Below are 27,767 nucleotides of genomic sequence, written 5' to 3'. Positions count from 1 at the left end.
GGTTGGGGTCAAAATGAAGTACAAAGGGTGTCTCCCAGGTCCTCACAGCCACTGCAGACAGGAGAAGGTTCTTAAGAGAGTCATAATAGTGGTTTAATTTGGCTATGGGATCAATGCTTTCAGATTTTGACTCCTCCAGTGAGGAGGAGAGTGGCACAGAGATGGGGATGCAGCACATGGAGTAACTGTGTAGTGGCTAGGAGTGCTCTAGTGGATTGAGGAAGTAATGGCTGTAAATGAGGAGGGTATATGGGGGCAAGAGGGCAGCCTCATGGTCACAGAAGGTTCTACCCAGCACAAAGCATGTACCTCCAGAGGTTCATCTTCACTGAGATGTCCAAGCATCAAAGTCTCCAATGACTGACTGCTTCTCTTCAAGGTGGTGTTGGTGGAGTTGTTTGCACATGCTGAAGCAAGAGTTGATGTCATGGGAAGTGGCAGACAATGCTTGCTTATATATTAAAGCTGACGCTGGCACTCATTCACCTGTGGTTTGTTTCAGGGATGTCTGGAGATCTATGTGGCATCTCTTAGCAACCCATCACTTTTTACAAGGAGGTCACAGAAACCATGTACAGTCGAGCTGGCCAAGATATCAAGTTCCAACTGATTGGGCCAAAAGGGCAGTTGGCTTTAGGGCCGTGACTGGATTTCCTCTGATGCAAGAGCGTCATTGTACTCGTGAGCAGCTGGGTGTCTTTGTGAACAGGAAGGGGTTTACGCCCTGAATGTTCAAGTCATCTGCAAGCACTGTAAGTAGGAGGTTTCTGGGAAGCTGCCTTTAAAGACATGGCTTCTGACCCCTGTGTGTAACTCCAACACACAGGCAGAGGATACATGCAACTGCTGCAAAATAACTACAAGGGCTACCAACATGAGGTTTGGGTGCTTCTTAAGTCTGGGGTGCCCTGCATTACCACCCTCAAGGGTGTTCTGCATCATTGTCCTCTGTTGTGCATAGAACAACCTAGCACTCCAGAGGGGACTAGTACTGGAGCCAGAGGAAGATGCTGAGCAAGCAACATCAAAGGAGAATGACTGAGGTGCTTCAACAACTGCCAACCGATGAAGGTGGCTCACTGGCCAGTGATTTGTGAAACAGGGAGAGACTCGACTTTCTGATCAGCGGATGCTTCACAAAGTTAAGTGCAAGGGGCCACTGAGCCAAGAAGTTCTCTCCCAGAGAACCTTGCTGAACTTTCATTAGAGGCCCTTACCATCTCTCTACATCTGTCAGCACTATATGCCAAGGCCTTCTGTTAACACAGGTGCTCATGAGCTGCTCACTTCTCACAGACCATCAATATATTCAATTCCACATCGGGCTACTGTCAACTGGTGCACAACAATAAATATGTGAGTCATTATACATTACACATCAAGACATTTGACTCTCATAACACATTAAAGCTTCTACATTTAACAATTAACCAACGAAACACTGCTAGTTCATGCATCGGCGCATTCGCTTACAGTTGCTTCTTCTGGGTGCTGTCCCTGTGCCTTCTTGCTGTGGTACATGAGATGGCTATGGGCTGCGTCCTCTGGTTACCCGAGCCCTACTGGAGCCTGACACATTAGGGGCCACCCATATCAGCGCAGGGACTGCTGCAATCTTCTCACCAGCATTCAGCATTAATGCCACTGTCAGTGATCAATTGTCCTTGAGCAGAGCCCTCCATTGACTTCACCCTGCCCTTCCTTTTGCCTTTTCAGACCCCACATGCACTCCTGTGATTGTCTGCAATATGTCACCACCTGGCAATGGGGAGATGCATGGCCAGTCCATTTTGCACACACATTGCTCCATATATCTCATGGATGAGACCAGGCAACACCGCACACTCTCTGCATTTACTCGGTCCTATGTTCCACATGTCTCCTTGTCACACTCGATGGAGGACATCATGCACGTCAGATAAATACCACTACTCGAGGCATGGATGAACTCCATCATTTGTGCGCAGGACCACGCTGCCTCTGGAAACTCTTGACAGATGTTCTCAAGTTACATCTGTCACTTTGACACCTGAGGCCATCTGCATGAAGCTGAGCATTACTCGGCCTCTCCTCGGAGGGATTGCAGCTGTCACTGCCTCCATCTGTGCATTGATCATTAGTTGTCCCACCCATTTCACATGTGTAACAAAGCCCACTGAGGTGATTGCATCTACACTGGTGGAGGGTGCACTGGAATGAAGTGACCGTGTCCTGAGATGATGGTGTATCCTCTGAACTTTCCACCTTAAATATTCATTCCCTCCACCAGTGCACACACTGGCAGCAGTGCATGCCATCTACACAATGCACCACAGCAACTCAGTAAGGTTACTTTGACAGCACCTTCCAAACCCACAACCTGTACCACCTAGAAGGACAAGGGCAGCAGATGCATGGGAACACCACCACCTGCAAGTTCCCCTCCAAGCCATACATCATCCTGAACTTTCCAATGTATCCAGAGCCCTTCTCTCTTAGTCATCTACAGTTGGACCTGCTGGAGAGATGAGCTTTATTTGAGTCATCTGCTTCAACCAATCTGTGTTCCTGCTCCTCTTATCCATTCAATGGATGTGGGCACCATTGGCTAGGGCAGTAATTATTGCACATCCCTATTTGCCCTTGTGAAAGTGGTGTGAGCTGCCTTTTTCAACCGTTGTAGTCCATGTGATGTAGGTTCACCCACAATGCTGTTAGGAAGGGAATTCCCAGGTTTTGATTCAGCAACAGTAAAGAAACAATGATATAGTTCCAAGTCAGGATGGTGTATGGCTTGGAGGGGAACTTGAGGTGGTGGTGTTCCCATGCATCTGCTGTCCTTGTCCTTCTGGGTGGTAGAGGTTGTGCGTTTGGAAAGTGCTGTCGAAGGAGCCTTGTTGAGTTTCTGTAGTGCATCTTGTAGATGGTACCCACTGCTGCCACTGTGTGTGGTGGTGGAGGGAGTGAATGTTTGTAGTGAATGGAGTGCTGATCAAGCAGGCTGTTTTGTCCTGGATGGTGTCAAGCTTCTTGTGTTGTTGGAGCTGCACTTATCCAGACAAGTGAAGAGTATCCCATCACACTCCTGATTTGTTCCTTGTTGATGGTTGACAGGCTCTGGGGCGTCAGGAGGTGAGTTAGTTGCCACAGAATTCCTAGCATCTGACCTGTTCTTGTAGCCACAGTATTTATATGGCTGTTCCAGTTCAGTTTCTAGTTAATGGCAACCCCTAAAGCTCCATGTGCTTTAAAGGCCCACAGGTGCCACAGCTCAAATGATCGAGGGAATGATGAACATAACCATCACTCTACTGACTATCTGTTGCTTCCACATCTGCCTCTCCCTCAGTGACAAGCTGCCATGCCATGACTCATCTAATATCTTTGACCTCCTCCTCCTCCTCCTCCTCCATCAGTGTCCTCAACAATTGAATGATGCTCCAATGTCTGTTGACCCTCCCTGGTATTATGAGCGTGCTTCTCCTGCAAGCACATATGCACAGTGTCACTCGTGTCTCATGGCCCATCTATGTTGGTCATCCTGAGGCACTGTAAACATTCAGCATCATGCTGCTTGGATGGAATGATGAGATGGCCATTCAGCCATCTAAGTACAGCACAGAAAAACTCAGCAGTCTGACAGCATCTGTGGAGAGAAAGACAGAGTTAATTTTTCGAGTCCGTATGACTCTTCAGAGCTCTTTTATAGTCTGTGTCTGCAGCCTGCTCGAACGCTATACAAGTGCCATTAAAAATAGTGCCAGCAGGTGGATGTTGGGTGACATGATCCACTCTTAATTGCCTGGCTCCCCCAGGTACTAGCCCTCAAGTGACATTTGTTCATGAAAGTCACCAAGGAAGTCCTGCTACCCACCCATGTGTGCCACTGACTAGAATATCCCCTTGACATTGGGTCATACAGCTGATTTTGGTCAAATTCAGGCCAACGTTTTGGGTCAATGACCTTTTCATCAACTAATTTTACTCTCTAGCATGATGGTGTTGCTCAGTTTAGAATTCAGGGATGAGAAATTCGCCCCTTTTGGTAGAATTCCAGCTTTTCAATGATGGAATTACGTACTTTGAAACGTTTTCCTGGCCTCTGCCTCCCCCTCTCCGTGGTCTTTTCCTATGCTTCATACGTACATAATCCAGCAATATCATGTTCTGTTGTTAGTACGGACCTCTATTACATGCAGTAAACACATTGAGTGCCGAAATCCTAAGGTTGCTTTGGTCCACACTCTTGACGGTAATAGAAGGTAAACAAAAGGAAAACTAACATTTATATTTACTTGAAGTCTAATAATCCCATGCATTTGAAGTGGCCTAGAAGCATCTCACTACAGATCATAATTTTCGGCACCTCATGCTACAGTGACTTTGCCACTTTGTACTATAATGTGTTCATGATTCCTTGTCATATTAAAAATCAGACCTTTTTGTATTTACTCACTCTCATCCCTGAGAATTACTCGACAGAATTACCATTCAGTCTACTTTTGTATCTTCCTCTTCCTGAATTAATTACTACACTGTTCATATATTGTATCGTGAAATTCTGGCAAAAAGTGCTGTCATCAAGTTTTACTGATTTACTGTGCCCTTCTGGTCCATGTATCATGCCTGAGGAATACATTTCCATTATCATAGGATCTGGTTACACTGTGTTCTCATCTTGACTATCTGCAGTTGTTCAATATAAAATGTATTAGGATATAAGGCTGGAATTTGCTGAAACAGGGCATTGCACATATCCAGTTTAGTTACGTGTTTTGCACCTTTCAGCTTAATTTTTGAGTTGCTGGAACTGTGAGATTATAACTGCAACAGCGAAGGCATAGAGCATTTGACACCTAGGTGAATAATGGAACCAGCAGTGTATCTCTTTAAACAGTGAGGTTTAAGAATTGGTAAAGAAACACAGAAAGCACCAAGGAGGAGGCTGAATTAGAATGGGTGAATTCAATGTGAAATCAGGTATAGAAAGAGAAATGAAGAAAAGAGAGGTCGTTTCTCCAAACGGAAAGAAAAAAGGTTAAGTCTGACACTTTAAAATCTTCAACAGTTCTGAAGATTTGTGACTCCACACTTCCAATTGTTCACTTTCTGAGCCAGAGAGCCTGAATCGTAGTCATTAACAATTATGATATTAAAACTTATTACTAAGCTTGAATCACTTGGGTTGGTTTAATGTGCAAATACAGCAATTGCATAAAACTCACAAAGACTTTAAGAGCAAGATGTTTTTGTATAGCTAATGGCAATGCAATCATCTAACAACTTGAGGCAATTTCATTGTGTCTCTTCCTCACCACAAGTTATTGACCAATTCACAATAATGGTGCATCATTCAAATGCCATTGTTATTTTCAATAAATTCTGACCCATTTTCCAGCCACCCCAGTGTGCCATCAGATTCAACACACATTACCATAAACTAATTCTGTTAAGCTCTCTTTGCAACTTTGAAACAGTATACACCATTTACTTTATATGGCAGAATTTTCTGCTTGTCGGGGGTGATTGTGCGGGCGGGTTTGCATGCGGGCGGGTTCCCGATCGGCGCCCCAAGTCGGGGGCGCACCGCCATTTTACTTGGGCAGGCCAGTTAAGACCAATTAAAACACTGTACGCTCCCTGTGTGGGCAGGGGAATTCCCTGAGCAGGTATGCGCGCTCTTTCACACGTGTGCGAAGGAGCCCACAGAGATCTCACTGAGGCAAAGTGCTGCCTAAGGGATTTCACTTCAACTTTTAAAAACTGCTGAAAGGAGAAGAAAAAATTATTGACATGTCCCCTTATGTGACACCATCACGTGAGCTGGGACATTCAATTACTTGAATGTTAAAACTTATAAACTTCTTAAAACCCTCATGAAACCTCATTCCGCCCGTGGATGAGGTTTCATGTGTTTTCGGAAGCCCGCCTGGGTTCCAGGCCTGCCTGCCAACCGGATGGGCAGCCCTGACAATGGCCTCAATTAGGTAATTAATATGCCTCTGACAGTTCGGGAGGCACGCAGCCGACTCAGCTGCGCGCCAGCCGAACTGAAAATCTAAATGATGCAGGGTGACGTTGCGACGCACGTCCGATGTCACCCTGCGTCATTTTATGCGTCGGCGTGCAGGTCCCGTCCCCACATGCCGACCAGGAAATTTTGCCCATAGAATCTAGTTATATGACTCCCTCTAGGCTGTTTGCAGTTGTATAATATTCTTATTTCTCCCCATGCCCTTTGAAATCAACGATACTGATGTTTTTACTTGGCAATAAATACATCTTCTCTACCCTGTAAGACTTGGATCACTGTTTCTACATTAGACCTCTCGTTATTATAGTCCGATGAATTGATTTGTTTTGACCTTTGAACGAGGTATTTACAACGTGAGAATATCTTGGTTCTAAGTTTGTTCTAGTAATAACATATATTTTGTGTATAATAATAATAATTGCCAGATGTGGAAAAACGATGTGGAGATCTTGTTTGATAATGTCTCTACCTCTGGGCCAGAAGCTCCGGGTTCAAGTTGTACTTCAGGACTTGATGGCCATGGGAGGCGCATTCTTAAAGCGGCTAATTAGGCTGATTATCAGCCTGTAAATCCTTCCAATATGCCTAATGGCGGGCAGTAAGAGTGGGAGAGTTTCCTGGTCAGCCACACTGCAGAAGGCAACAGCAAACCACTGCAGTACTTTGTCAAGCATAATCATGGACCAATCCAATAGATGTCCATGGTTGCCAACACCCTCTTAGGGCATGGTTCCTGGAGGAGGAGGAAAAACTAGTGTCTCATAAATTGCTGGTTTGGTCAGTCTACAAAGAAACAGTGATAATATTGAAATGTTGCTGTGGAAAATGTTAGGGCAGGAGTTTCTGGTTGTCGAGCTGGCCCGGCACCGAATGGGAAACAGTCCACCGCCCGTGTTTAGCACCCAACCGCGATTCCACGCTGGCTGGCCAATTAACAGACAGCCAGCCAGCATGAAACGCGCGCTGAGAGCCTCAATGCTGCCGGAGTTGAGGCAGGAGTACGAGTGCAGAAGTCTGCGTATGCGCGGGGGAGCGTGCACTAAAAGCTCCCTGAAGGCAGGCAGTGGAAGATTTGTAGAAACAGAAATAAAGATTTTAAAAATTAGAGAAACATGTCCCCGTCTATGACAAAGTCACATGAACAGGGAGATATTAAAAGTGATGTCCAAAAATGTTTACTTTTTAATTACTGTTGGAAACCTCATTTCATAAAAAAATTCAAAGGCCACCTGGCCGATTCGCCCACCCACAAACCATAAGGTTGGACAAGCAGTGAAAAGTTGCTTTTAATTAATTGATTAAGGGCCTTAATAGGCTTCTTAATTGCCAGCGGGTATGCTGCTGGCTCTCTCATGCGTGGCAACCGAAATATTGCGTGAGTGTGCAATGACATTGGGACACTCACCCGACGTCTTCCCGCGCTATTTTACACCTGCCCGCGGGATGTAAAATCTTGCCCTTAGTGTTTTTTACTTCATAATTTAATGGCCTAGTTTTTCCTGATGTATTGAAGGTCAGTGTTAAATGTTACGATTCTGGACCAGGCCCCCAAATTTTTGTTACGATCTAGTAACTTTGTTTAAAGTAGACAAAGTTTGAGATTCAAGACACTTGTTAAGAAAATAAAGCCACAAGATTCCACAGGTTTTGAACAAAAAAAAATTCTGACCTTGTATAGTAAAGATAAAACAATTTACAGTATCTATTTTATTAACCTTGAATGTTATAGTATATGAGATACATGTGAATTAACAGGCAAATTGTGGTCAAACACACCACACTGCACAATAAATGGCAGACGTGACCAACACAGATTTCATGGATTTTTGAACAACCCACCCAGATGTCAGTAACCACTGAGTCAACTAACCTCATTGAAACTCTCTCTTACAAAAGGAATTCTAGCCTTCACCTTCGAAGATCTGACCTTGGAAATCTCTCCAAATGCTGCTCCAACTCGGAGGGCCTCATTAATGACCCACCTCACGGTTTCGATCCCAACTCCCGAGACTCTGTTTCCCTGAATTCCCAAGTCTCCACTTCACCCCAGCACCAACTCACAAGCACAACTTCAGCTCATCGGCAATGCCGAACAGGCCACTACTGCTCCAAAGGGTTACCTTCATCCCAACGGCCGCAGCACGGATTCTCCAACCTTCTGCTGCCTACTTAGATCTTCAGGGCTTTTCCCAGACCCCCATTACTTAGCCGGCCAACCAGAGCCCTTTTTCTGCTTCAAGCCTCTTTCGCTGCTCCTCCCTCTTCTTAACTGGGACCTCACCCTGTCCCCTGTCAGGGACTCTTCTCCATATAGTGCTCTACTCCTGGGTACTCCTCGTGCCTTTTTCTTTTTGGGCAGGTGCACTGGGCCCACCCTCAGCTCAAAGAACTACAAATTGTTGGATTGTGCATGCTTAGCCCGCTCCCGGTCCACGTATGTGCAAAACTCCCAAAGCCTGGCAGGACTTGAGTTCCTGGACCCCCGCTTGTTGATTAAGGTAAGTTTGGATCTCATAACATCAGTGCTGAACAAATATTTTCTGAGTTTGACAGCGGTCTTGTAATATATTGGTCATCTCTGATCCAGTTGAGCTCTAAGCCAATAAGAAGATAGGTTAGCAATATTAATAGTGACTGTTGTAACATATCGACTGTTCGTTTTTTTCCAGGAAAAATTCTTTGACAAAACCCCTTACTCTATTATGTTTGGGCCAGACAAATGTGGTGAAGACTACAAACTGCACTTCATCTTCAGACACAAGAACCCTATAACTGGAGACTATGAGGAAAAGCATGCCAAACGCCCTGATGTAGATCTAAAGAAGTTCTACACAGACAAGATCACGCATTTGTACACTCTAGGTATTATATACAGTTTTGCTGATTTGCACTGATTATCTAAATATTTTCTTGATAACCATTTTCCCCTATCTTGTCTGATCATATTCAAAAAATAGTACAATTCAAATTCTGATCATTTTAGAAATTGAATAGTCAGAGCTGTCCATCCAACCATGAAGTTTGGGGAAAAATAAAATCTGAATGAAATTTAACTATTTAGCTAATTGACTTTATTGCCTGAAATATATGAAAGAGGTGTTGCAGGGAGCATCTATTGGTTTATTGGATTCATAAAAACTTTGGATTATACTTTTAATGAATGTGGATCCTTTTATAAATTTACATGTGCTAAATGTATTTGAATAAACAGGATCACCCAGAATAATGAATAGCTGACCTTCTCATATGAATTGCTGAAATTTCACATTTTGTTAGCTTTTGGCTTCAGCAAATTATTCTCCTTTTGCCATTTGTAGTTGTATAATTGTGTCAAAATTGAGAACATTTGATGACAAAGACACAGCAGAAACTTTGGGGGAAGATTTGTTGATTTTCTACATGGACAGAATTTTATGGCCCCATTTCGGCGGGGACAGGGCCGTAAAATGTGGCGGGCCATTATAAATCCCATTGACGACAGCAGGATCGTAAAATCCCGCTGTCTTAAAATTCTGCCCCATGTGACAAAATTGTAATCCATTCATTGTGCATGCCATACTGATTAAATCTTTTTCCATTGTGAAACTTCTTCAGCACTCCAGTTGAAATTTAGCCTGAAAGATACAGTATTCACTGTCCTTCACATGCTGGATGATGTTTTAAGAAATTGCACCTTCTGATGCTTCCTGTGTAGACCATGTTTCAGTGAATGCTCTGTTGCTCTGCATGTGCATAATCGCAATAACAAAAAAGAAGTATAAATGCTTTGCAGGCCGATTGTATATTCAAAAGCTAGGCTATTATTCTTTCTGGCAACCTAAAAATATGGACTTAATTCATTTAATGTGTCTCCAAATTTCCCCAAAAGTGAAGTGGCTTGTTAGTTTACCTTATGCAGACTAAGTATACTTAATGAGCTTCTGATTTGAACTGCATAGTTGAGATGGCCTGGAGAAACCTCCTGTGCCTCGGAAGAAAAAGGATAAATTGAAGATGATTGTTTTTGTACTTTCCCTTGTGGCCAAGTCAGAAAATTGCGCTGGTAGCAAAACATGTATACATTTCAAAAATGGCATGACTTTGAATATTTTTACCTCGATATCTGAACCATATGATATTGAAAATAATACCTAAAATCATGTCCCTTCTGTAACGTATTCCCCAAGCAATCTTTTTTTGCATATGATTCTAAAATATTGACTGCAGGTAGGGAGGAGAATGTGCATTGAGTATTACATGATTGCAGTTGAATGTGCCTAGGTTACCAACTCCTTTGAATTAAAACAGCTTTTGTTTTACCCTTTGTCAGTGCTGAATCCAGATAATAGCTTCGAAATGCTGATTGATCAAACTGTTGTTAGTAAAGGGAATTTGCTGGAGGATATGACTCCACCTATTAATCCACCTAAAGAAATAGATGACCCTAATGACAGTAAGCCTGAAGATTGGGATGAAAGACCAAAGATCCCTGACCCTGATGCGCAGAAGCCTGAAGACTGGTGAGTACCATTGTGAGGGACCCTTCTGCAATGCTTTCATTTAATGTTTATTTTGATGTTTAGTTTGGAATTGTGTCATAAACTGTTTTTCTGCATTTTATCAATGCGAACTTGTATTATATATTTCATAATTTTGAATACTTCTACAGTTACAACTACAAAATAAAGGATCTTCTTTCAGGGATGAAGATGCTCCAGCAAAGATAATTGATCCAGATGCTGTTAAACCAGAGGGCTGGCTTAATGATGAAGCAGAGTATGTCCCTGATCCCAGTGCAGAGAAACCAGAGGATTGGTAACTATTTTTAAATAGTTTTGCTGGGATTATTAATTCCGAAAGTGTAGGTCCTGTATAAGTTATGGGCCTACTACATTTTCCCAAGGTTCAGGGACTTTTTCTCTTGTTCTCCCTTTTAAACAAAGTTGGGACCCTTCCACTTCCATTTGCTGTTTGGTGAAAAAAACTAGTTTATTACTAGTGTAATAAATTTAGGTATGTTTGTGGAAATGAGAGTTGAATTTCCTTGTCATGTATACAATTTATTGAAAAGTGATTGAGCAAAACTGCCATGGAAAACATGGAAGAAATCTTGATTTTAAATATAATGGTCTGGATCTTCCAAGCAATAGCAATCATGGTCGGATTGCCGCTGTGCTCATATTCCCCCGACTCAACACTGCTGCGTATTTCTTCGGGGTCTGCCATCTCTGGCTTTCACCGAAATACACAACATAGCGTCCTTCAGGGAAGTCCAGAGTGCAGTAAAATTGGGGGAAGATGAGACATGCCCTCTTTTTATGGCATTAGCTGGCGTATGGTAAGTTTAAAGGTCCAGTCTTAATGTTAATGAATGGGTAAGTGGGGAGGCCAGTAAGGTGAGTGAGGTGTGTAGGTGGCGTGAGTGGGGAGTCAGGTTGGGTTGGTGTGGGTGTGGTTCTTATGCAATCGGCTTGGGTGGGGTGGTTAGGGGTGTAAGAGCTTTAGTTGGGTGGTCGGTGAGTTAGTTGTGCGTTCATGGGGTGTAGCTGGGTCATGGGGAGGTGGGGGGTCAGTTGTGTAGTTAGCCAAGTGTTAGACCAGGTTTTATTTTTCTGCCTTAACATTTTCCTGGGTAACTAACCACCTAATTACTGCAGAATTGTCCAAAATCACCGACTCTTAACTTTCAAGCTGGAGACGATCACAGGGGGCCCCAGGGAGCAGGGTTTGTTGTCCATCTGATGTTTAAACTTTCTGGGCAGTTCTCATGGAGGTAGGCACATCAGGACTTCCACAGGGTCCTGACAAGCATCTTCAGCCTTGCATCTAGTCTCCAACGAGCCGGAGACTGGAAGATTTGGCCAATGAATAAAAGTGTAGGCTGCATAGATGACTGCCAATTAAATATGGTCAGCTGACTAAAATATAAGTACATGATGCCCTGCCTATTTTTTTGCAAATATCTTATCTAATGTCTTCTGCTGGTACAATTTTCAGACAATAGAAGAAATGCACAATAATAATTTGGGTATTGCCAATGTGCAGTAACATCTGTGGTTTTTTTCAGGAAAATTATTTAGTGCACTAATTTTCTACTATCTTTAGGATTCGGGAATAGATTACTACAGTGTAGGTTGACCCTACATTTGGTGAGAAGGAAATGGCAGGAAAGTAGCATCAAAACAATGCAGCGCTCTATTTAAGCTTTCATGTACAATTTTTGATGTATAGGCCTGTAAATTTTTTTTCAGTCCCATTACTTTTAAAATTGGCAAAATAACATACAATAGTATTATGTAAATAGGTAATGCATTCAGAAAATCATTTCCTTTTCAGGGATGAAGAAATGGATGGTGAGTGGGAAGCTCCCCAGATTCCTAATCCAAAATGTGAAACTGCACCTGGGTGTGGAATTTGGGAACCACCTATGATGAACAACCCTAACTACAAAGGAAAGTGGAAACCACCTATGATTGACAATCCAAACTACCAGGTACTCAACAGAAGTCTTCGGGTTGTTATTAGTAACTATGAAGCCTGAATATCAAAGTTCATAATGTAGCTGGGAAGGTGAAATAGTAAGAGGCATCTGTTTATATGAACAAAATAGCATGGAAGAAGTGAAGAAAATAAGAACTAAGGTTGTTTGATATGTGCACTTGGGTGACTGGCAGGATAGTTGCACCCTCTTAGGTGAGCCTCTTTTTCTATATCCAGGCACACTCTTATGGAGTGCTTTGCCACCATTGACCAGCATTGCAGAGAGTACAAGATATAAATAGGAATAAGATAAATATTCCTTTTTCAAATACGTATTTTATTCATTTACTAATCCTGAGTGGATAGCTCCAGTGCAAAAGCTAGCACTAGCTTTGAGATGATGGACCCAATGATCCTTTCCTATGATTTCTAAGCTCACTGATATGCAGGTTCATATATTATTTTCTACTTTCACAATTTCCTAGGGAGCAGTGCTAGGTTAGACTTATTTTCAGTGGTGCCTAATTTTAATCGATTTACTTGAAGAGCCATCTTTTGATTCTATAGTGGTGAATTTTGGTCATGGCGTTTTTGTAGCTCTTCTACCGAACTTCACCCATTTTTGTATAATGCATCATAACCCTGTATCTAAGGCTATTGGGGAGAATTTTCTCGCCATTGAAGGGGGGTTGGGTGGACGTGCGCGCAGCCGATCACTGCCCGCGATCGGCTGGGCGCTGCCAGTTGACATGGGCGGGCCTTAATTGGCCATGCCCAGCGTGACGCACGCCCGAAAGCGCTGACCGCTCCCTGTGCGGGTGGGGGTGGAGGGGAGGTGTTGCCTGAGTTGGGGCCTGAAATCTCCCTGAGGCACAGAGCTGCTTCAGGGAGATTAGTTTTAAGTTTAAAAAATGTAAATAAAGGGGAAAAAACAATTTTGGGCTATGTCCCAGCTCATGTGAAACTGTCACATGAGCTGGGACATGTCTATGAATTTTATTAAACATTTTTTTTCAAACCTTTAAAAACCATCATGAAGCATCATCCCACCCATGGATGAGATTCCATGAAAAATGCAAAGAACGCCTCGGCTCTTGCCCTGCCCGCGAACCTTGCGGTTAGACGGGCAGCTCAGTTTATTGTTTTAATTGATAGCTAACTTGCCTTAATTGGCCTTTGAAAGTTCGGCGGGCGCGCAGCCGACTCAGGTGCGCACCCGCCGAACTGGAAATCTGAATGATGCGCGGTGAAGTCGGGATGCATGCCTGATGTCACCGCACGTCATTTTATGCCTCAGCGAGTGGACCCGCCCCCACTTGCCAAGCCGAAGATTCTGCCCACAGTTATACAGCCACTTTTGTGTCAATGCAAAACAGATTATGTGTACATTGGTACAAAATAGACTATCCTCTTGGGAGTCAGACTTAATAAACGTCACCATGGACAGCAAAGGATTGGGCAAGGCGATGAAACATTGAAATCTGAAATCTTGCCTTCTATCTGCCAAGTTCTAGAACACTAATTAATATTGAAGGCAGTGATTCAAGTCCTTGATGAAGCTCCTGCTGAAAAGAAGCAGGGGCCTACTGAAAGGCCTCCTCAGCACCACAAAGTAATACTAACGCCAATACAGTGGTAGTACTACATTACCTGCCACCCAGCAGAGAAATGTGGTAGGAGGAGGCAACTGACCAGAAGGGGATACAGTATAAGCTTTAAAAACTTTCTTCATTTTAGAGTTCCTTCCAGGGCTCTTGGGGAATCTTTTGAGCCTCCCTGATCTAACTGTGATTGCCCTCAAATCTTTTCACCGATTGCTGGAGAGCATTCCCATGGTTCGCCAGCTGCACTCAAACTCCCATTCGTACCCAATGGCAGGATTTTATTTAAATGAAACAGCAGAGACACCACGCCCCTTACCTGTCCCAATGTACTGCCCACCACCAGGCTCACGCACACCTTTTCTCTATCACCTCACATTCTTGTAAATAATGAGGCCAATGTTTTATTGCTGGGAGGCAGTTTGTGAAAGGACATTGTAGGATTATTTGGACAAATGTAGTTTAAAGATAGGATGAATATATTAGTGGTGTGGGAAGAAGTTAAAACCATTATTACATATTGCAGGGACGTAAACAGCATGAAAGGAGAGGGAAGTGATAACTCAGTTTCCCAGCTGCAAGCCTGCTTTAAATAGAATGCTAATTTAGTCGCTTGGTAGTACAGAACTTGAGTATTACTGAAGAAAGAGACATTTCTAAGCTTTTCATCTTGCACTTATCAGGACACTCGCAAGAATACCAATATAAGGGGAAAACAACAATTTATATGTGAAGAGAGTTCTGATTGGTTGGCAAGTAGCATTGTCATGGAGAGTGCATTTGTGATGGCGACTAACAGTTAACTGCCAAGCATTGTTTGAAATTTAAACCAAGCAGCTTGGCCCTGATTGATCAAGGCATTGCCCTGAAGAATGAGTCAGCAAATGGCTATCATTTCTTTCTGTGTGCAAAGAACAGGGCCCTCTATATTAATATAATTAGCTTCCAGTACATGCAAATGCACCACACTACAAGCCTGACTGACAACCTTAAATTGGTTGTCAGTGTAATTCTTAGCACATTGAGGATTGTTTAGCAAATGTCCAATTGCGGAATCATATCCAACATTGGACACTGTTTTGAGTTTTGCAAGCACTGGCTGGTTGGGTACGGTCTGTACACTGTGACATGCTATTTGATATGATCTGCCAGTCTTTGGTATGTATGGCCTACATACCTAGCATCACACTGGCACTGAAATTCATACACCACATTACTCATTTATGTGATGGGCAGAACTTATTTTTGGCATGATGGCAGCATCCTGTTAGTGGCGAATACCATTCATGTCGCTACTGCATAGCAAATTTTGCGAGTGTCCTATCTTTAGTATGGACTTGGATCTGGCATATGTGCAAGATAACCTGGTTTGTCCTTCCTCCTTTCCTTCTCCTTGGCAACTACAGAAATAATAAGTTGCACTACTCTGAGGGATAAAGTGAAGGGAGGCAGACTGATAACAACATGAGATAAATGTGAAAAAAGAAAGAGCAGTTTGGATAGCCATTATTTGTGTTTTTTTCTTTTATGCAGGGTGTATGGAATCCGAGGAAAATCCAAAATCCTGATTATTTTGAGGATTTGCAACCTTACAAGATGACGCCAATCATTGCTGTTGGTCTAGAACTGTGGTCCATGACTTCTGACATCTTGTTTGATAACTTTATCATCTGTGCTGAGAAGGAAGTGTCTGAGCAGTGGGCAGCAGATGGTTGGAGGCTAAAGAAGTTGGTGGCTACTGAAAATGAGGTGTGAAATATGTTATAAATTGTTATTGTGAGGTGCATTTATTGTAAAGTAATTAACTTTTTAGTTTCTCTCTTGTTTGGTGTACAACTGAAGCTTTCCAAACCTCCTGTGTCACAGATTTCATGCTCCATTTCAGGGGAGAGGACAATGACTGATGCTATCAAGGCTAGGTTGATTGTAAATGCATCAATGTCGAAAAAAATCCAAATTAAATTTTCTGATCAGATGTGCCAATTGACAAAGCACATAAACTTGCAGGCCAACTTCAATGTAGACAGGTGTCAATAGAATGACTTGAGGTCTGATGTTGTTGAAAGATGTGTGGCCAATTTTTTCAATAACACTTTGTATCCTGAAGGTGTGCCCTACTGATGTATGGATGCATGTGAGATGCAATGAAAGAGCCATGGGCTTACTATGGGTCAGCTGTAAATTTACAACAGATTGGTTAACACATCGTGACATCCAATCTTGTGTGATCCGACCAATGCATGATACTCCCTCTGGTTGTCTTGCCTTGCTAGATTCCTCAGTATACTCATTTTCTACAGGTGACATATACAGCACTGAACTTCATGCTGCCAGAAATTGTGCGCTGCTGTCTTTTGGGTAGTGTCCTGAAGTACCAAATGGGACAACCTTCCTCACAGCCACTTCATACAGCCACAATTTCATTTTGCTAAACACCAGACAAATATTGGGTGCTATCATGCTCAGGATTTTTTTCCCCAAAATAACCTAATTCCATACTGAATTTTGACTGGAACGTCTTTCCCAGCCCAACCCAGTCCTTGGCAAAGGCTAACCAACCTTTAAAATTCACTCTGAAGTTTTACAAAAGCTGAAATAATGTTTGTGCCCATATGCTTCATTGTGCACATACGTTTTAAATTTGAGCTGCTAGCCAGATTTTTTCATATTTCCATTAGACTAGTTCCCTACATAAAGCCAAAGCGATGCAGTAAGCAATGAATAAGTACTCAAAATGATTTAACCCTGTAAAATTTCAGGCAGCAAGTAAGCACATTGTTGTGAACTTGACTTGCACAAGCAGTTAGGCAGTAACACTTAAGATTAGTCTGAAGTAGGCATTGGTTAATTTTTGGTCTATTTCTGTGCCTTATATGGGATATCTGATTATCCTTTGTAAATATGTACCAATGCATTTGGTGAGGGTTAGCAAAGAACACAAAAGAATCCTAACCATTACACAATATAGAGCTCCCAAAGAAATTGGAACATGTCATGGGGCACACTTTTCTGTTCAGCGTGAGTAAAATGAAGCGCAGTGATGTCGGACAGCGTCCCGACGTCACCGCGCATCATTCCGATCATTAGTCGGCAGGCGTGCACCCGAGTCAGCTGCGCACCTGTCGAACTGTCAAAGGCCTGTTAAGGCCATTAATAAACTAATTGAAGTAATTGTCAGGGCTGACCGCCCAACCTTAAGGTTGGCGGGCAAACGAAGAGCCCAGGCGGCCTATGCATTTTTCATGAAACTTCATCCACAGGTAGGATGAGGTTTCATGAAGGTTTTATTAATTCAATAAAAATGTTCATAAATTCATAAACATGTCCCAGCTCATGAGGGGACATGTCTGAATAGTTTTACTTTGTTATTTTTTTCAGTGTGTCATTATGAAATGAATCTCCCTGAGGCAGCTGCATGCACCAGGGAGATTTCTGCACACACATGAAAGAGCGCAGGCCCCGACTCTGCCTCCTCCTCCCACTTGCACAGGTAGCGCTGAGCGATCGGCCCACCCGACGGAGGGAGTATTCTCCCCATGGAGGAAAATTCTCCCCATGGAGTAAATATTTTCTGATCTAATTAGAGTCATAGAGGTCTGCAGCTCAGAAAAAGGCCCTTCGGCCCATCGAGTCTGCACCAGTCAAACAAGTACCTAACTATTCTAATCCCATTTTCCAGCACTAGGCCCATAGCCTTGTATGCCATGGCATCCCAAGTGCACATTCAAATACTTCTTAAATATTATGAGGGTTTCTGCTTCTACCGCCCTTTCAGGCAGTGAGTTCCAGATTCCCAACACCTTCTGGGTGAAAAAATTCTTCCTCACATCCTCTCTAAACCTCCTGCCCCTTACCTTAAATCTATGCCCCCTGGTTATTGATTCCTCCACCAAGGGGAAATATTCCTTCCTATCTATGCCCCTCTTAATTTTATAGGTCTCAATCATATCCCCCCCTCAATCTCCTCTGCTCTAGGGAAAATAACCCCAGTCTATCCAATTTCTCCTCATAACTAAAACTCTCCAGCCCAGGAAACATCCTGGTGAATCTCCTCAGCACTCTCCAGTGCAATCACTTCCTTCCTATAATGCAGATTCCAGAACTGCACGCAATACTCTAGCTGTGGCCTAACCAGCGTTGTATGCAGTTCCAGCATAACTTCCCTGTTCTTATATTCAATGCCTCGGCTAATAAAGGCAAGTATCCTCTTTACCGCCTTAACCACCTTATCTACCTGTCTCCATACCTTAAGGGACCAGTGGACATGCACACCAAGGTCCCTTTGACCCTCGGTACTCCCCAGGGTCCTACCATTCATCATGTATTCCCATGCCTTGTTTGTCCTGCCCAAGTGCATCACCTCACACTTTTGCGGATTAAATTCCATTTGCCACTGATCAACCCATCTGACCAGCTCATCTATATCCTCCTGTAATCTAAGGCTATCCTCCTCACTATTTACCACCCAACTAACTTTCGTGTCATCCACGAACTCACTGATCCATGAACCCTCCTACATTCAAGTCTAAATCATTTATATATACCACAAATTGCAGGGGACCCAACACCGATCCCTATGGAACCCCACTGGACACAGGCATCCAGTCACAAAAACACCCCTCAACCATCACCCTCTGCTTCTTGCCACTTAGCCAGTTCTGGATCAGTTTTCCAAATTACCTTGGATCCCTTGGGCTCTTACCTTCGTTATCAGTCTCCCATGCGGGACCTTATCAAAAGGCTTGCTGAAGCCCAAGTAGATAATGTCAAATGCATTGCCCTCATGTACACCTGGTCACCTCTTCAAAAAATTCAGTCAAATTGGTCAGACATGACCTCCCCTTAACAAAACCATGCTGACTGTCCTTGATTAATCCCTGCCTCTCCAAGTGTAGATTAATTCTGTCCCTCAGAATTGCTTCCCCACCACTGAGGTTAGACTGACTGGCCTGTAGTTCCCTAGTTTATCCCTTCCTTTCTTCTTGAATAACGGTACCACATTGGCTGTCCTCCAATCCTCTGGCACCTCTCCTGTGGCCAGAGAGGTATTGAAAATTATTGCCAGCACCCCTGCTAACTCCTCCCTTGCCTCACTCAACAGCCTGGGATATATTTCATCCGGGCCTGGAGATTTATCTACTTTTAAGCCTGCCAAACCACTTATAACCTCCTCCCTTTCTATCCTAATTTCTTTAATTATATCACAGTCCTTCTGCCTGATTTCCATACCCACGTCATCCCTCTCACTTGTGAACACTGACACAAAGTATTCATTTAGAACCCTACCTACGTCTTCTGGCTCCACACACAAATTACCACTATGCTCCCTAATGGGCCCTACACTTTCCCTAGTTATCCTCTTACTCTTATAAAATAACTTTGGATTTTCCTATATTTTACCTGTTAATGTTTTTTCCTGCCCCTTTTTTGCTCTCCTAATTTCTTTTTTAAATTCCCCCCTACACATTCTATACACATCTAGGGCTTCCGCTGTTTTGAGCCCTCAGTATCTGCCATAAGCCTCCCTTTTTCTCTTTATCCAATCATGTATATCGCTCGACATCCAGGGTTCCCTGGATTTGTTGGTCCCACCCTTTGTCTTTACTGGAATATGCTGGCCCTGTACTCTCCCTGTTTCCTTCTTGAATGAGTCTCACTGCTCTGACGCGGATTTATCTAAAAGTAGCTGCTCCCAGTCCACTCTGGCCAAATCATATCTGATCTTATTAAAATCGGCCTTCCCCCAATTTAGAACTCTGATTTCTGGCCCATCTTTTTCCTTCTCCATAACAACCTTGAATCTAACAGAGTTATGATCACTATCTGCAAAATGCTCCTCTGCTGATACCTTTACCGCTTGCCTGGCATCATTCCCTAAAATTAAGTCGCTTGTAGGACCTTCTACGTACTGACTTAAAAAGCTCTCCTGGATGCATTATAAGAATTCCGCTCCCTCTAAACCTATCACACTATGACTAACCCAGTTAATGTTGGGGAAGTTGAAATTCCCCACTATTACTACCCTATTATTTTTACACTTCTCTGAAATTTGCCTACATATCTGCTCTTCTATTTCTCTCTGACTGTTTGGGGGCCTATAGTACATGCCCAGAAATGCGATTCCTCCTTTTTTTGTTTTTCAGTTCTACCCAAATGGCTTCATTTGAGGAGCCTTCTAAGATGTCATCCCTTCTTACTGCTGTAATTGATTCCTTGATCAGTATTGCGATTTCCCCCTTCTCTTTTACCTCCTTCCCTGTCTAACCTGAAGACCCTATATCCTGGAATACTGAGCTGCCAATCCTCCCCCTCTCTCATCAATGTCTCTGTGACAGCAATGACATCATACTTTGATGTGTTAATTTGTGTCCTCAACTCATCTGCCTTTATTCGTCAAACTCCTTGCATTAAAATAACATCCAACCTTGCCAAACTCCCTTGTGCCTTAACTGGCTTATAATTTCTATGCCTTCCAGACTCACTTGCTCTCTCTTCCAACTTTGGCTATGCATCTCCCCCTGCTGAACCTCTTCTCAGGATCCCATCCCCCCCCCCCCGCCAAGTTAGTTTAAACCTTCCTCAACAGCACTAGCAAACCTCTCCACAAGGATGTTGGTCCCTTTCCAGTTCAGGTGCAACCCGTCCGCCTTGTACAAGTCCCACTGCCTCCAGAAACGGTCCCAATGTCCCAGAAATCTAAAGCCCTCCCTCCTGCACCATCTCTCCAGCCACACATTCATCTGGACTAACCTCCTATTTCTATACTCACTAGCGCATGACACCGGAAGTAATCCAGAGACTACTACCTTTTGAGGTCCTGTTTTTTAATCTGTTTCCTAGCTCCCTAAATTCTGCCTGCAGGACCTCATCCCTCTTTCTACCTATGTCGTTGGCACCAATATGTACCACAATCTCTGTTTTCCCTCCCCCTTTAGAATGCCCTGCAGCCATTCAGTGACATCCTTGACCTTGGCAGCAGAGAGACAACATACCGTCCTGGAGTCATATTTACGGCTGCAGAAATGCCTGTCTGTTACCCTTATTATCGAGTCTCCTACCACTATTGCTCTTCCGCTCATTTTCCTCCTCCCCCAGTGGAGTTGAGTCACTCACAGTGCCATGAGCATGGCTGCACTCCCCAGAGGAATCGTCACTCTCACCATTTTCCAACAGAGAAAAACGTTTCTTGATCGAGATGCACCCTGGGGATATCCTGACTACGTGCTGACACTTTTCTTCTGACTGGTCACCCATTCCCTCTCTGTTTGCACTTCCCTAAGCCGTAGGGTGACCACATCTAAAAACGTGCTATCCATGAAACTCTCAGCCTCGCGGATTCACCTCAGTGACTCCAGCTGCCGCTCAAGCTCCGAAACTCAGAGCTCAAGTAGCTGTAGCTGGTGGCACTTACTACACACGTGGCGGGTCAGAGCGCAAGGAGCGTCTAGGACTTCCCACATGTTACAGGTGGTACATAATTAGGGATTGAGCTGCCCTGCCATGCCTAAATTTGGAAAAAAAACCCTTACTTTAAGTTAAATACAGTTAAAAAAAATTAAGTTATTTATGTACTTTAAATAAAAACTAGAACCTTTACCTTTCCTTAGCTTAATCTGTTTTAAACTGGAGAAAAAAAACTGACTACTGACCAATCAGCTCTCACTTTTGTGCTGACATCACTCTTTGAAGCTTCCCCGCACTCGTGCTGGTTCTGATCTCTCCGCCATGCTCTCACCCTGTCTTGTGATGTCACTTGTTATTTTCAACAAGAACTGACTGCAGGACAGTCTTCCCAGACTGCTTCACGGCAATGCTGACTGCAGGACACCCTTCCCAGCAATTGACATCAATGGATTGTTGTCTTTCCTGAAAATGTGGCAAATGGATTCTTGTGTCCATGAGAAACATTGAAGTTATGATGAAAGATTATCAACCTGAATCATTAACTCTTTCTCTCTTTCTCAGACGCTGCCTGACCTGCTGAGTTTTTTCCAGCATTTCTGTTTTTTACTTAAAATTTCCAGCACCTGGAGTATTTTGCTTTTATTTTTGAAGGGTCAGGTTCTGAAAAGTAGAAGGAAAAGTTTTTCTTTACTCGGGGGGAAAGAAAAGAATTCAAACTGTGTATTTTATTTTTTTTAACCACATTTACATAATCAGTTGTGATCTGTATGTCTTAGCTTCTCTGATCACCTTTCAGCTACAAGTTGATGTTTCTGGTCAGTGAAGCATAATTACATTAATCTACCATCTCACTTAAAAGTTCAGCTTAAGTGCTTCTTCACAGTTTCCATATATTTTAAACAGGCATAGACTATAAGAGCAGGGAGGTTATGCTGGATCTGTATAAAATTCTGGTTAGGCCACAGCTGGAGTATTGCATGCAGTTCTGGAATCCACATTATAGGAAGGATGTGATTGCACTAGAGAGAGTGCAGAGGAGATTTACCAGGATGTCGCCTGGGCTGGAGAGTTTTAGTTATGAGGAGAGATTGGATAGACTGGGGTTATTTTCCCTGGAGCAGAGGAGATTGAGGGGGACATGATTGAGGTGCATAAAATTATGAGGGGCATAGATAGGGTAGACAGGAAGGAACTTTTCCCCTTGATGGAGGGATCAATACCGGGGGCATAGATTTAAGGTAAGGGGCAGGAGGTTTAGAGGGGATGTGAGGAAGAATTTTTTCACCTAGAGGGTGGTGGGAATCTGGAACTCACTGCCTGAAAGGGTGGTAGAGGCAGAAACCCTCATAACATTTAAGAAGTATTTGGATGTGCACTTGGAATGCCATGGCATAAAAGGCTATGGGCCTCGTGCTGGAAAATGGGATTTGAATAGTTAGGTACTTGTTTGACTGGTGCAGACTCAATGGGCCAAAGGGCCTTTTTCTGTGCTGTAGACCTCTGACTCTATATGGAATTAATCATTGCCTAATACAACAGATTGATGCAAAAATATAATTGTAACACAAATATTTTATTTTTTGGAGTTTTATTAATTACAGTATTCTTGCATTTATTCATTTATGAGCCATTGACTGCTTTTCCTGGATTCCCCATTTCCTCAATTGCATTTAAAGATTTTTTTCTGTTTCAATTTTTGTTTAATATGCATCAAATGACAACATTTTTAACCCTTGGATTGCTGATGGATCTGGAGAAATTCCTGTCTGAGTTAACTGGTTTATCTATTATTTACTTTGTGTCTCATCGTATGTACTCAAAAACAAGACTAAAGCCTAAAATTTTATAGGGTTAAATCATTTTGAGTACTTATTCATGGCTTACTGCATCACTTTTTGGCTTTATGTAGGGAACTAGTCTAATGGGAATGTGAAAAATCTGGCTGGCATCTAAAAGTTAAAAGGGATGTGCGCAGTGAAGTATATTGAGTACAAATATTATTTCAGCCTTTGTAAAACTTTGGAGTGAATTTTAAAGGTTGGTTAGCTTTTGCCAATGTTAAAGTTACTTTAATCAAGGGTAGTTTTATTACTCTAATATCTATAAAACTAAGAAGACACATTTGCATTTTAATTAAAGTGTTTATGATTTTCCCCCTTTTTTTATGGCTTTCCTTTTTTTTTTCCTACTTTGTCCCACTATCTAATCCAACCTATTTTTACTTATTCTATTTCTTGCTCCTGTCTCCCACCACCCATTCCTGAGATTAGTTTTTTTAAGAGCATTTCACTGATAAAATAAATCCGTTTTAAAACTGAGTTCAGACCCAAACTTAATTGACCTGACCTGATGCAACCAAGCCAATCCTTACCACATACTTGCATGGAGGTGGTGTAGTTTATCCAGTGATCCTGAGATTCCAGAGCAAAGTAAATCCTTTGTGTATCAGGCTGAAATACAGAAGATTGTTTGAACAGATTCAGGAGGTTCGTTTTTTTTTCTTTTCAGCCTGGTGTGTTAGGTCAGTTGACAACTGCTGCAGAAGAGCGTCCTTGGCTCTGGATTATTTACGTCTTGACAGCTGTTTTACCTTTAGGGCTAATTGTGCTGTTCTGCTGGCCAAGCAAGGTAAGAAAATGCTCGAAAGTTTTTGTAGTGACTCTCTAGTGACTTGTCTGATTTCAGGCAGTGAGTAATTAAGCTTCATAGATCAGGTAATCTGGACGATCCCATGTTTGATCACTGGACAATACTGATGTAGCTGCTTTGGTTTGGGTGAGGAGGTACTAGTTCTGGGCAACCCTCCATCTTGTGTTTATGGAAGAAATATAGGACAACATTTCCACTGCCAATTTTGTTATCCAGAAAGCCCTGCTGGAAATGTGTATAAGCATCTGTGCAATGGCCCAATGGTCTCACAGTTTACCATCACTAATACTAAAATGTGCCTACTATGTGTGGAACTACAACTTTTCAAGCAAATTGTCTTCAAAAGTGGAGAGTAAACTAGGGGAGGAAAAATGCCGCCAGGTTTGAGATTACTTTAATTAGTCTAGATGGAATTTTTGATTAGTTTAGACGATAGAGAGGTAGGAGGATTGCCAACCCTTCAGAATTTTTCTGGACTTGAAGCAATAAAGCTATTTTTTTTTTTTTAACACTTTGTTTAATTGTTATTTAAGTATTGAAGGGCAAAAACACTGGTTGATAAGGTGACTAGGGAAAGAGACCTTGTGCTGAAATTTCCAGGAATCTATCTCACCATAGTTGACAACCCTAAAGTGGAAGTGAAGACAAAGAGAAAGAGAGGAAGCAAAGGAAGAGGAGGGGAAATTTAAAGATGACTCTGAACTGGGCTGCTCAAAGAAATACGTGGGTTTTTGAGTTTGACCTTAATGGCAGAAATACCAAACTGTAGCATAAATTATATAACTCTTTAGAAACCTGACGATGCAGCTGTGTATAAGAAGACTGACGCTATGCAGCCTGATGTCAGAGAAGAACAGGATCAGGAGGATGAAGAGCAGGTGGAAGTGATGGATGAGAAGAGAGAATGTAATCTTGCAAAAGGTAGAAGAACAGCATCTTGATTTTTCTTGTGTTTTTATGTTGTATGAAGGGGAATAATTTCTCACAGGATTTTTAATAAGAATGTCATGTAGATTTGATGTTACAGTGGAACCTTCACTGTCAGCTTCCATATGTACAGTAGCAACACATAATTCTATCTCTCCGCTTGCTCTGTGTTGTTTGCTTGTTCAGCATCTATTCTTGGATCAACTGCAGTTTCTTCCAGTTGAAGATTGGGATCACTGAAACCATTGTGTTTGGTTCATGCCATTGACTCTGTACCCCTCTCTGGCCTCAGGTTGAAACAGACTACTCACAGCTTCATTATCCTGTTTCCAACTTCTACATATGAACATACGAATTATGAGCAGGAGTAGGCCATTCAGGCCCTTGAGCCAGCTCCACCATTCAATAAGATCATGGCTGATCTGATTGTAACCTCAACTCCACATTTCTACCAACTCCTGATAACCTTTCACCCCCTTGTTAATCAAGAATTTAGCTAGCTCTGCCTTAGAAACATTCAAATACTCTGCTTGTACTACATTTTGTAGAAGAGAGTTCCAAAGACTCTTAACCCTCAGAGAAAAGATTTTGCCTCACCTCTGTCTTAAATGAGCGATCCCTTAGTTTTAAACAATGACCCCTAGTTCTAGATTCTCCCACAAGAGGAAATATCTTTTCCATATCCACCCGTCAAGACCCCTCAGGATCTTAAAGGTTTCAATCAATCGCCTCTTATTCTCCTAAACTCTGGTGGATACAAGCCTAGTCTGTCCAACCTTACCTCATAAGACAATATGCCATTCCTGGTACTAGTCTAGTACATCTTCTCTGAACTGTTTCTAACGCATTTACATCCTTCCTCAAAAAAGGGGACCAATTTTGTACACAGTACTCCAGATGTGGTCTCACCAGTGCCCTGTACAACTGAAGCATAACATCCTTACTTCTATATTCAATTCCACTCACAGTAAATGATAACATTCTATGAGCTTTCCTAATTGCTTGCTGCACCTGCACATTAGCCTTTTGTGATTCACGCATTAGGACACCCAGATCCCTCTGAACATGAGCTCGGCAGTCTCTTACCATTTAGATAAAATGCTTCTTTTTTACTCTTTCTACCAAAATGGACAATTTCACATTTTGCCCACATTATACTCAACTTGTCAGATCTTTACCAACTCAATTAACCTATCTATGTCCCTTTGTAACTTCTTTGTCCTCTTCACAACTTACTTTCCTACCTATCTTTGTGTCATCAGCAAATTTAGCAACCATACCTTCGGCTCCTTCAAGTAATTTATATAAACTGTAAAAAGTTGAGGCTCCAGCACTGATCCATGTGGCACACCATTCGTTACATCCTGCCAACCAGAAAAAGACCCATTTGTGTCTACTCTGTTTCCTGTTAGCTAGCCAATCTTCTATCCATGTCAGTATGTTAGCCCCTACACCATAAGCTTTTATTTTCCACAGTAACCTTTGATTTGGCACCTTATCAAATGCCTTCTGGAAATCTAAATACTGTGCATCCACCAGTTTCCCATTATTCACAGCACATGTGATTCCTTCAAAGAACTCTTTCACAAAACCATGTTGACTCTGCCTCATTACCTTCAATTTTCTAAGCTATAGCTTCCTGCTCTAACATCTTTAATAGCTTCTAACATTTTCCCTACGACAGATGTTAAGATAACCAGCCTATAGTTTCCTGCTTTCTGTCTTCCTCCATTTTTGAATAAAGGAGTTACATATGCTATTTTCCAATCTAATGGAACCTTCCCGAATCTATGAAATTTTGGAAAATTAAAACCAACGTGTCAACTATCTCACTTTGGGATTTGTCAGCCTGCTGCTCCAACAATTTGTTCAGTACCACTTCCCTGATGATTGTAATTTTCCTAAGTTCCTCCCTCCCTTCCACTTCCTGATTTACAGCTATTTCTAGGATGTTACTTATATCCCCTATAGTGATGCAAAATACCTGTTCAGTTCATCTGCCATCTCCCTACTTTCCATTATTAATTCCCAGACTCCCTTTCAGATCAACAGATCAACGCTCAGTTTGTTAACTCTTCTTATTTAAATATCTATAGAAATTCATACTGTCTTTATATTTCTAGCTAGCTTTCTCTCATACTCTAATTTTCCCCTCCATATTAACCTTCTTGTAATTCTTTGCTGTTCTTTATATTCTGTACAATCTTCTGACCTGCCACCTGTCTGCGCCATTATAAGATTTTTCTTTAAGTTTGATACTGTCTTCAACACCATGGATGGTGGGTCCTCCCTTTGTAATTTTTCTTTTTCATTGGAATGTATCTATTCTGTGTATCCTGAAATATCCCTTTAAATGTCTGCCACTATATCTCTATTGATCTATCTCATAACCTCATTTGCCATTTAACTCTAGCTAAGCCCTATTGGAGATGACTTTCTGATATATTCCCTCTATCATAAAGACCACCTCTGTAATATTGCCTGCCTCCACCCTTGCCTCAACCTTACTGCTGCTGAATTCAACATCTGTACCTCTGTCAAATGTTCCAATGTTCTCGTGGCCGGCCTTCAAACCAGCACCCTCCTTAAACTTTAACTTAATGTAAAACTCTGCTGCCCAGATCTGAACCCACACCAAGTCCTGCTCGTCCATTATACCTTTGTTCACTAAATTACCTCTTTATAAAGCACCTCAAAATTAAAATTCTCATCAT

The 27,767-nt window shown here is 42.4% G+C and overlaps 1 protein-coding gene across 3 annotated transcripts in view; it reads left to right on the top strand.

Moving 5' to 3' along the window:
* The window catches only part of LOC121278565 (calnexin-like), a 59,403-nt gene that overhangs the window by 24,218 nt on the left and 7,418 nt on the right, over positions 1-27,767 (top strand). For all 3 annotated transcript variants that reach the window (XM_041188952.1, XM_041188951.1, XM_041188950.1), the window contains exons 7-13: positions 8,683-8,875; positions 10,323-10,512; positions 10,694-10,807; positions 12,329-12,485; positions 15,607-15,822; positions 23,986-24,105; positions 24,918-25,047. In XM_041188952.1, the coding sequence (XP_041044886.1) occupies positions 8,683-8,875; positions 10,323-10,512; positions 10,694-10,807; positions 12,329-12,485; positions 15,607-15,822; positions 23,986-24,105; positions 24,918-25,047 (1,120 nt within the window). The remainder of the gene's footprint in view (positions 1-8,682; positions 8,876-10,322; positions 10,513-10,693; positions 10,808-12,328; positions 12,486-15,606; positions 15,823-23,985; positions 24,106-24,917; positions 25,048-27,767) is intronic.

The sequence above is a fragment of the Carcharodon carcharias genome, chromosome 1, assembly GCF_017639515.1.
Source record: "Carcharodon carcharias isolate sCarCar2 chromosome 1, sCarCar2.pri, whole genome shotgun sequence".
Lineage (NCBI taxonomy): Eukaryota > Metazoa > Chordata > Chondrichthyes > Lamniformes > Lamnidae > Carcharodon > Carcharodon carcharias.
The sequence above is the reverse complement of the archived record's forward strand: the minus strand, read 5'-3'. Positions and strand labels throughout refer to the sequence as shown.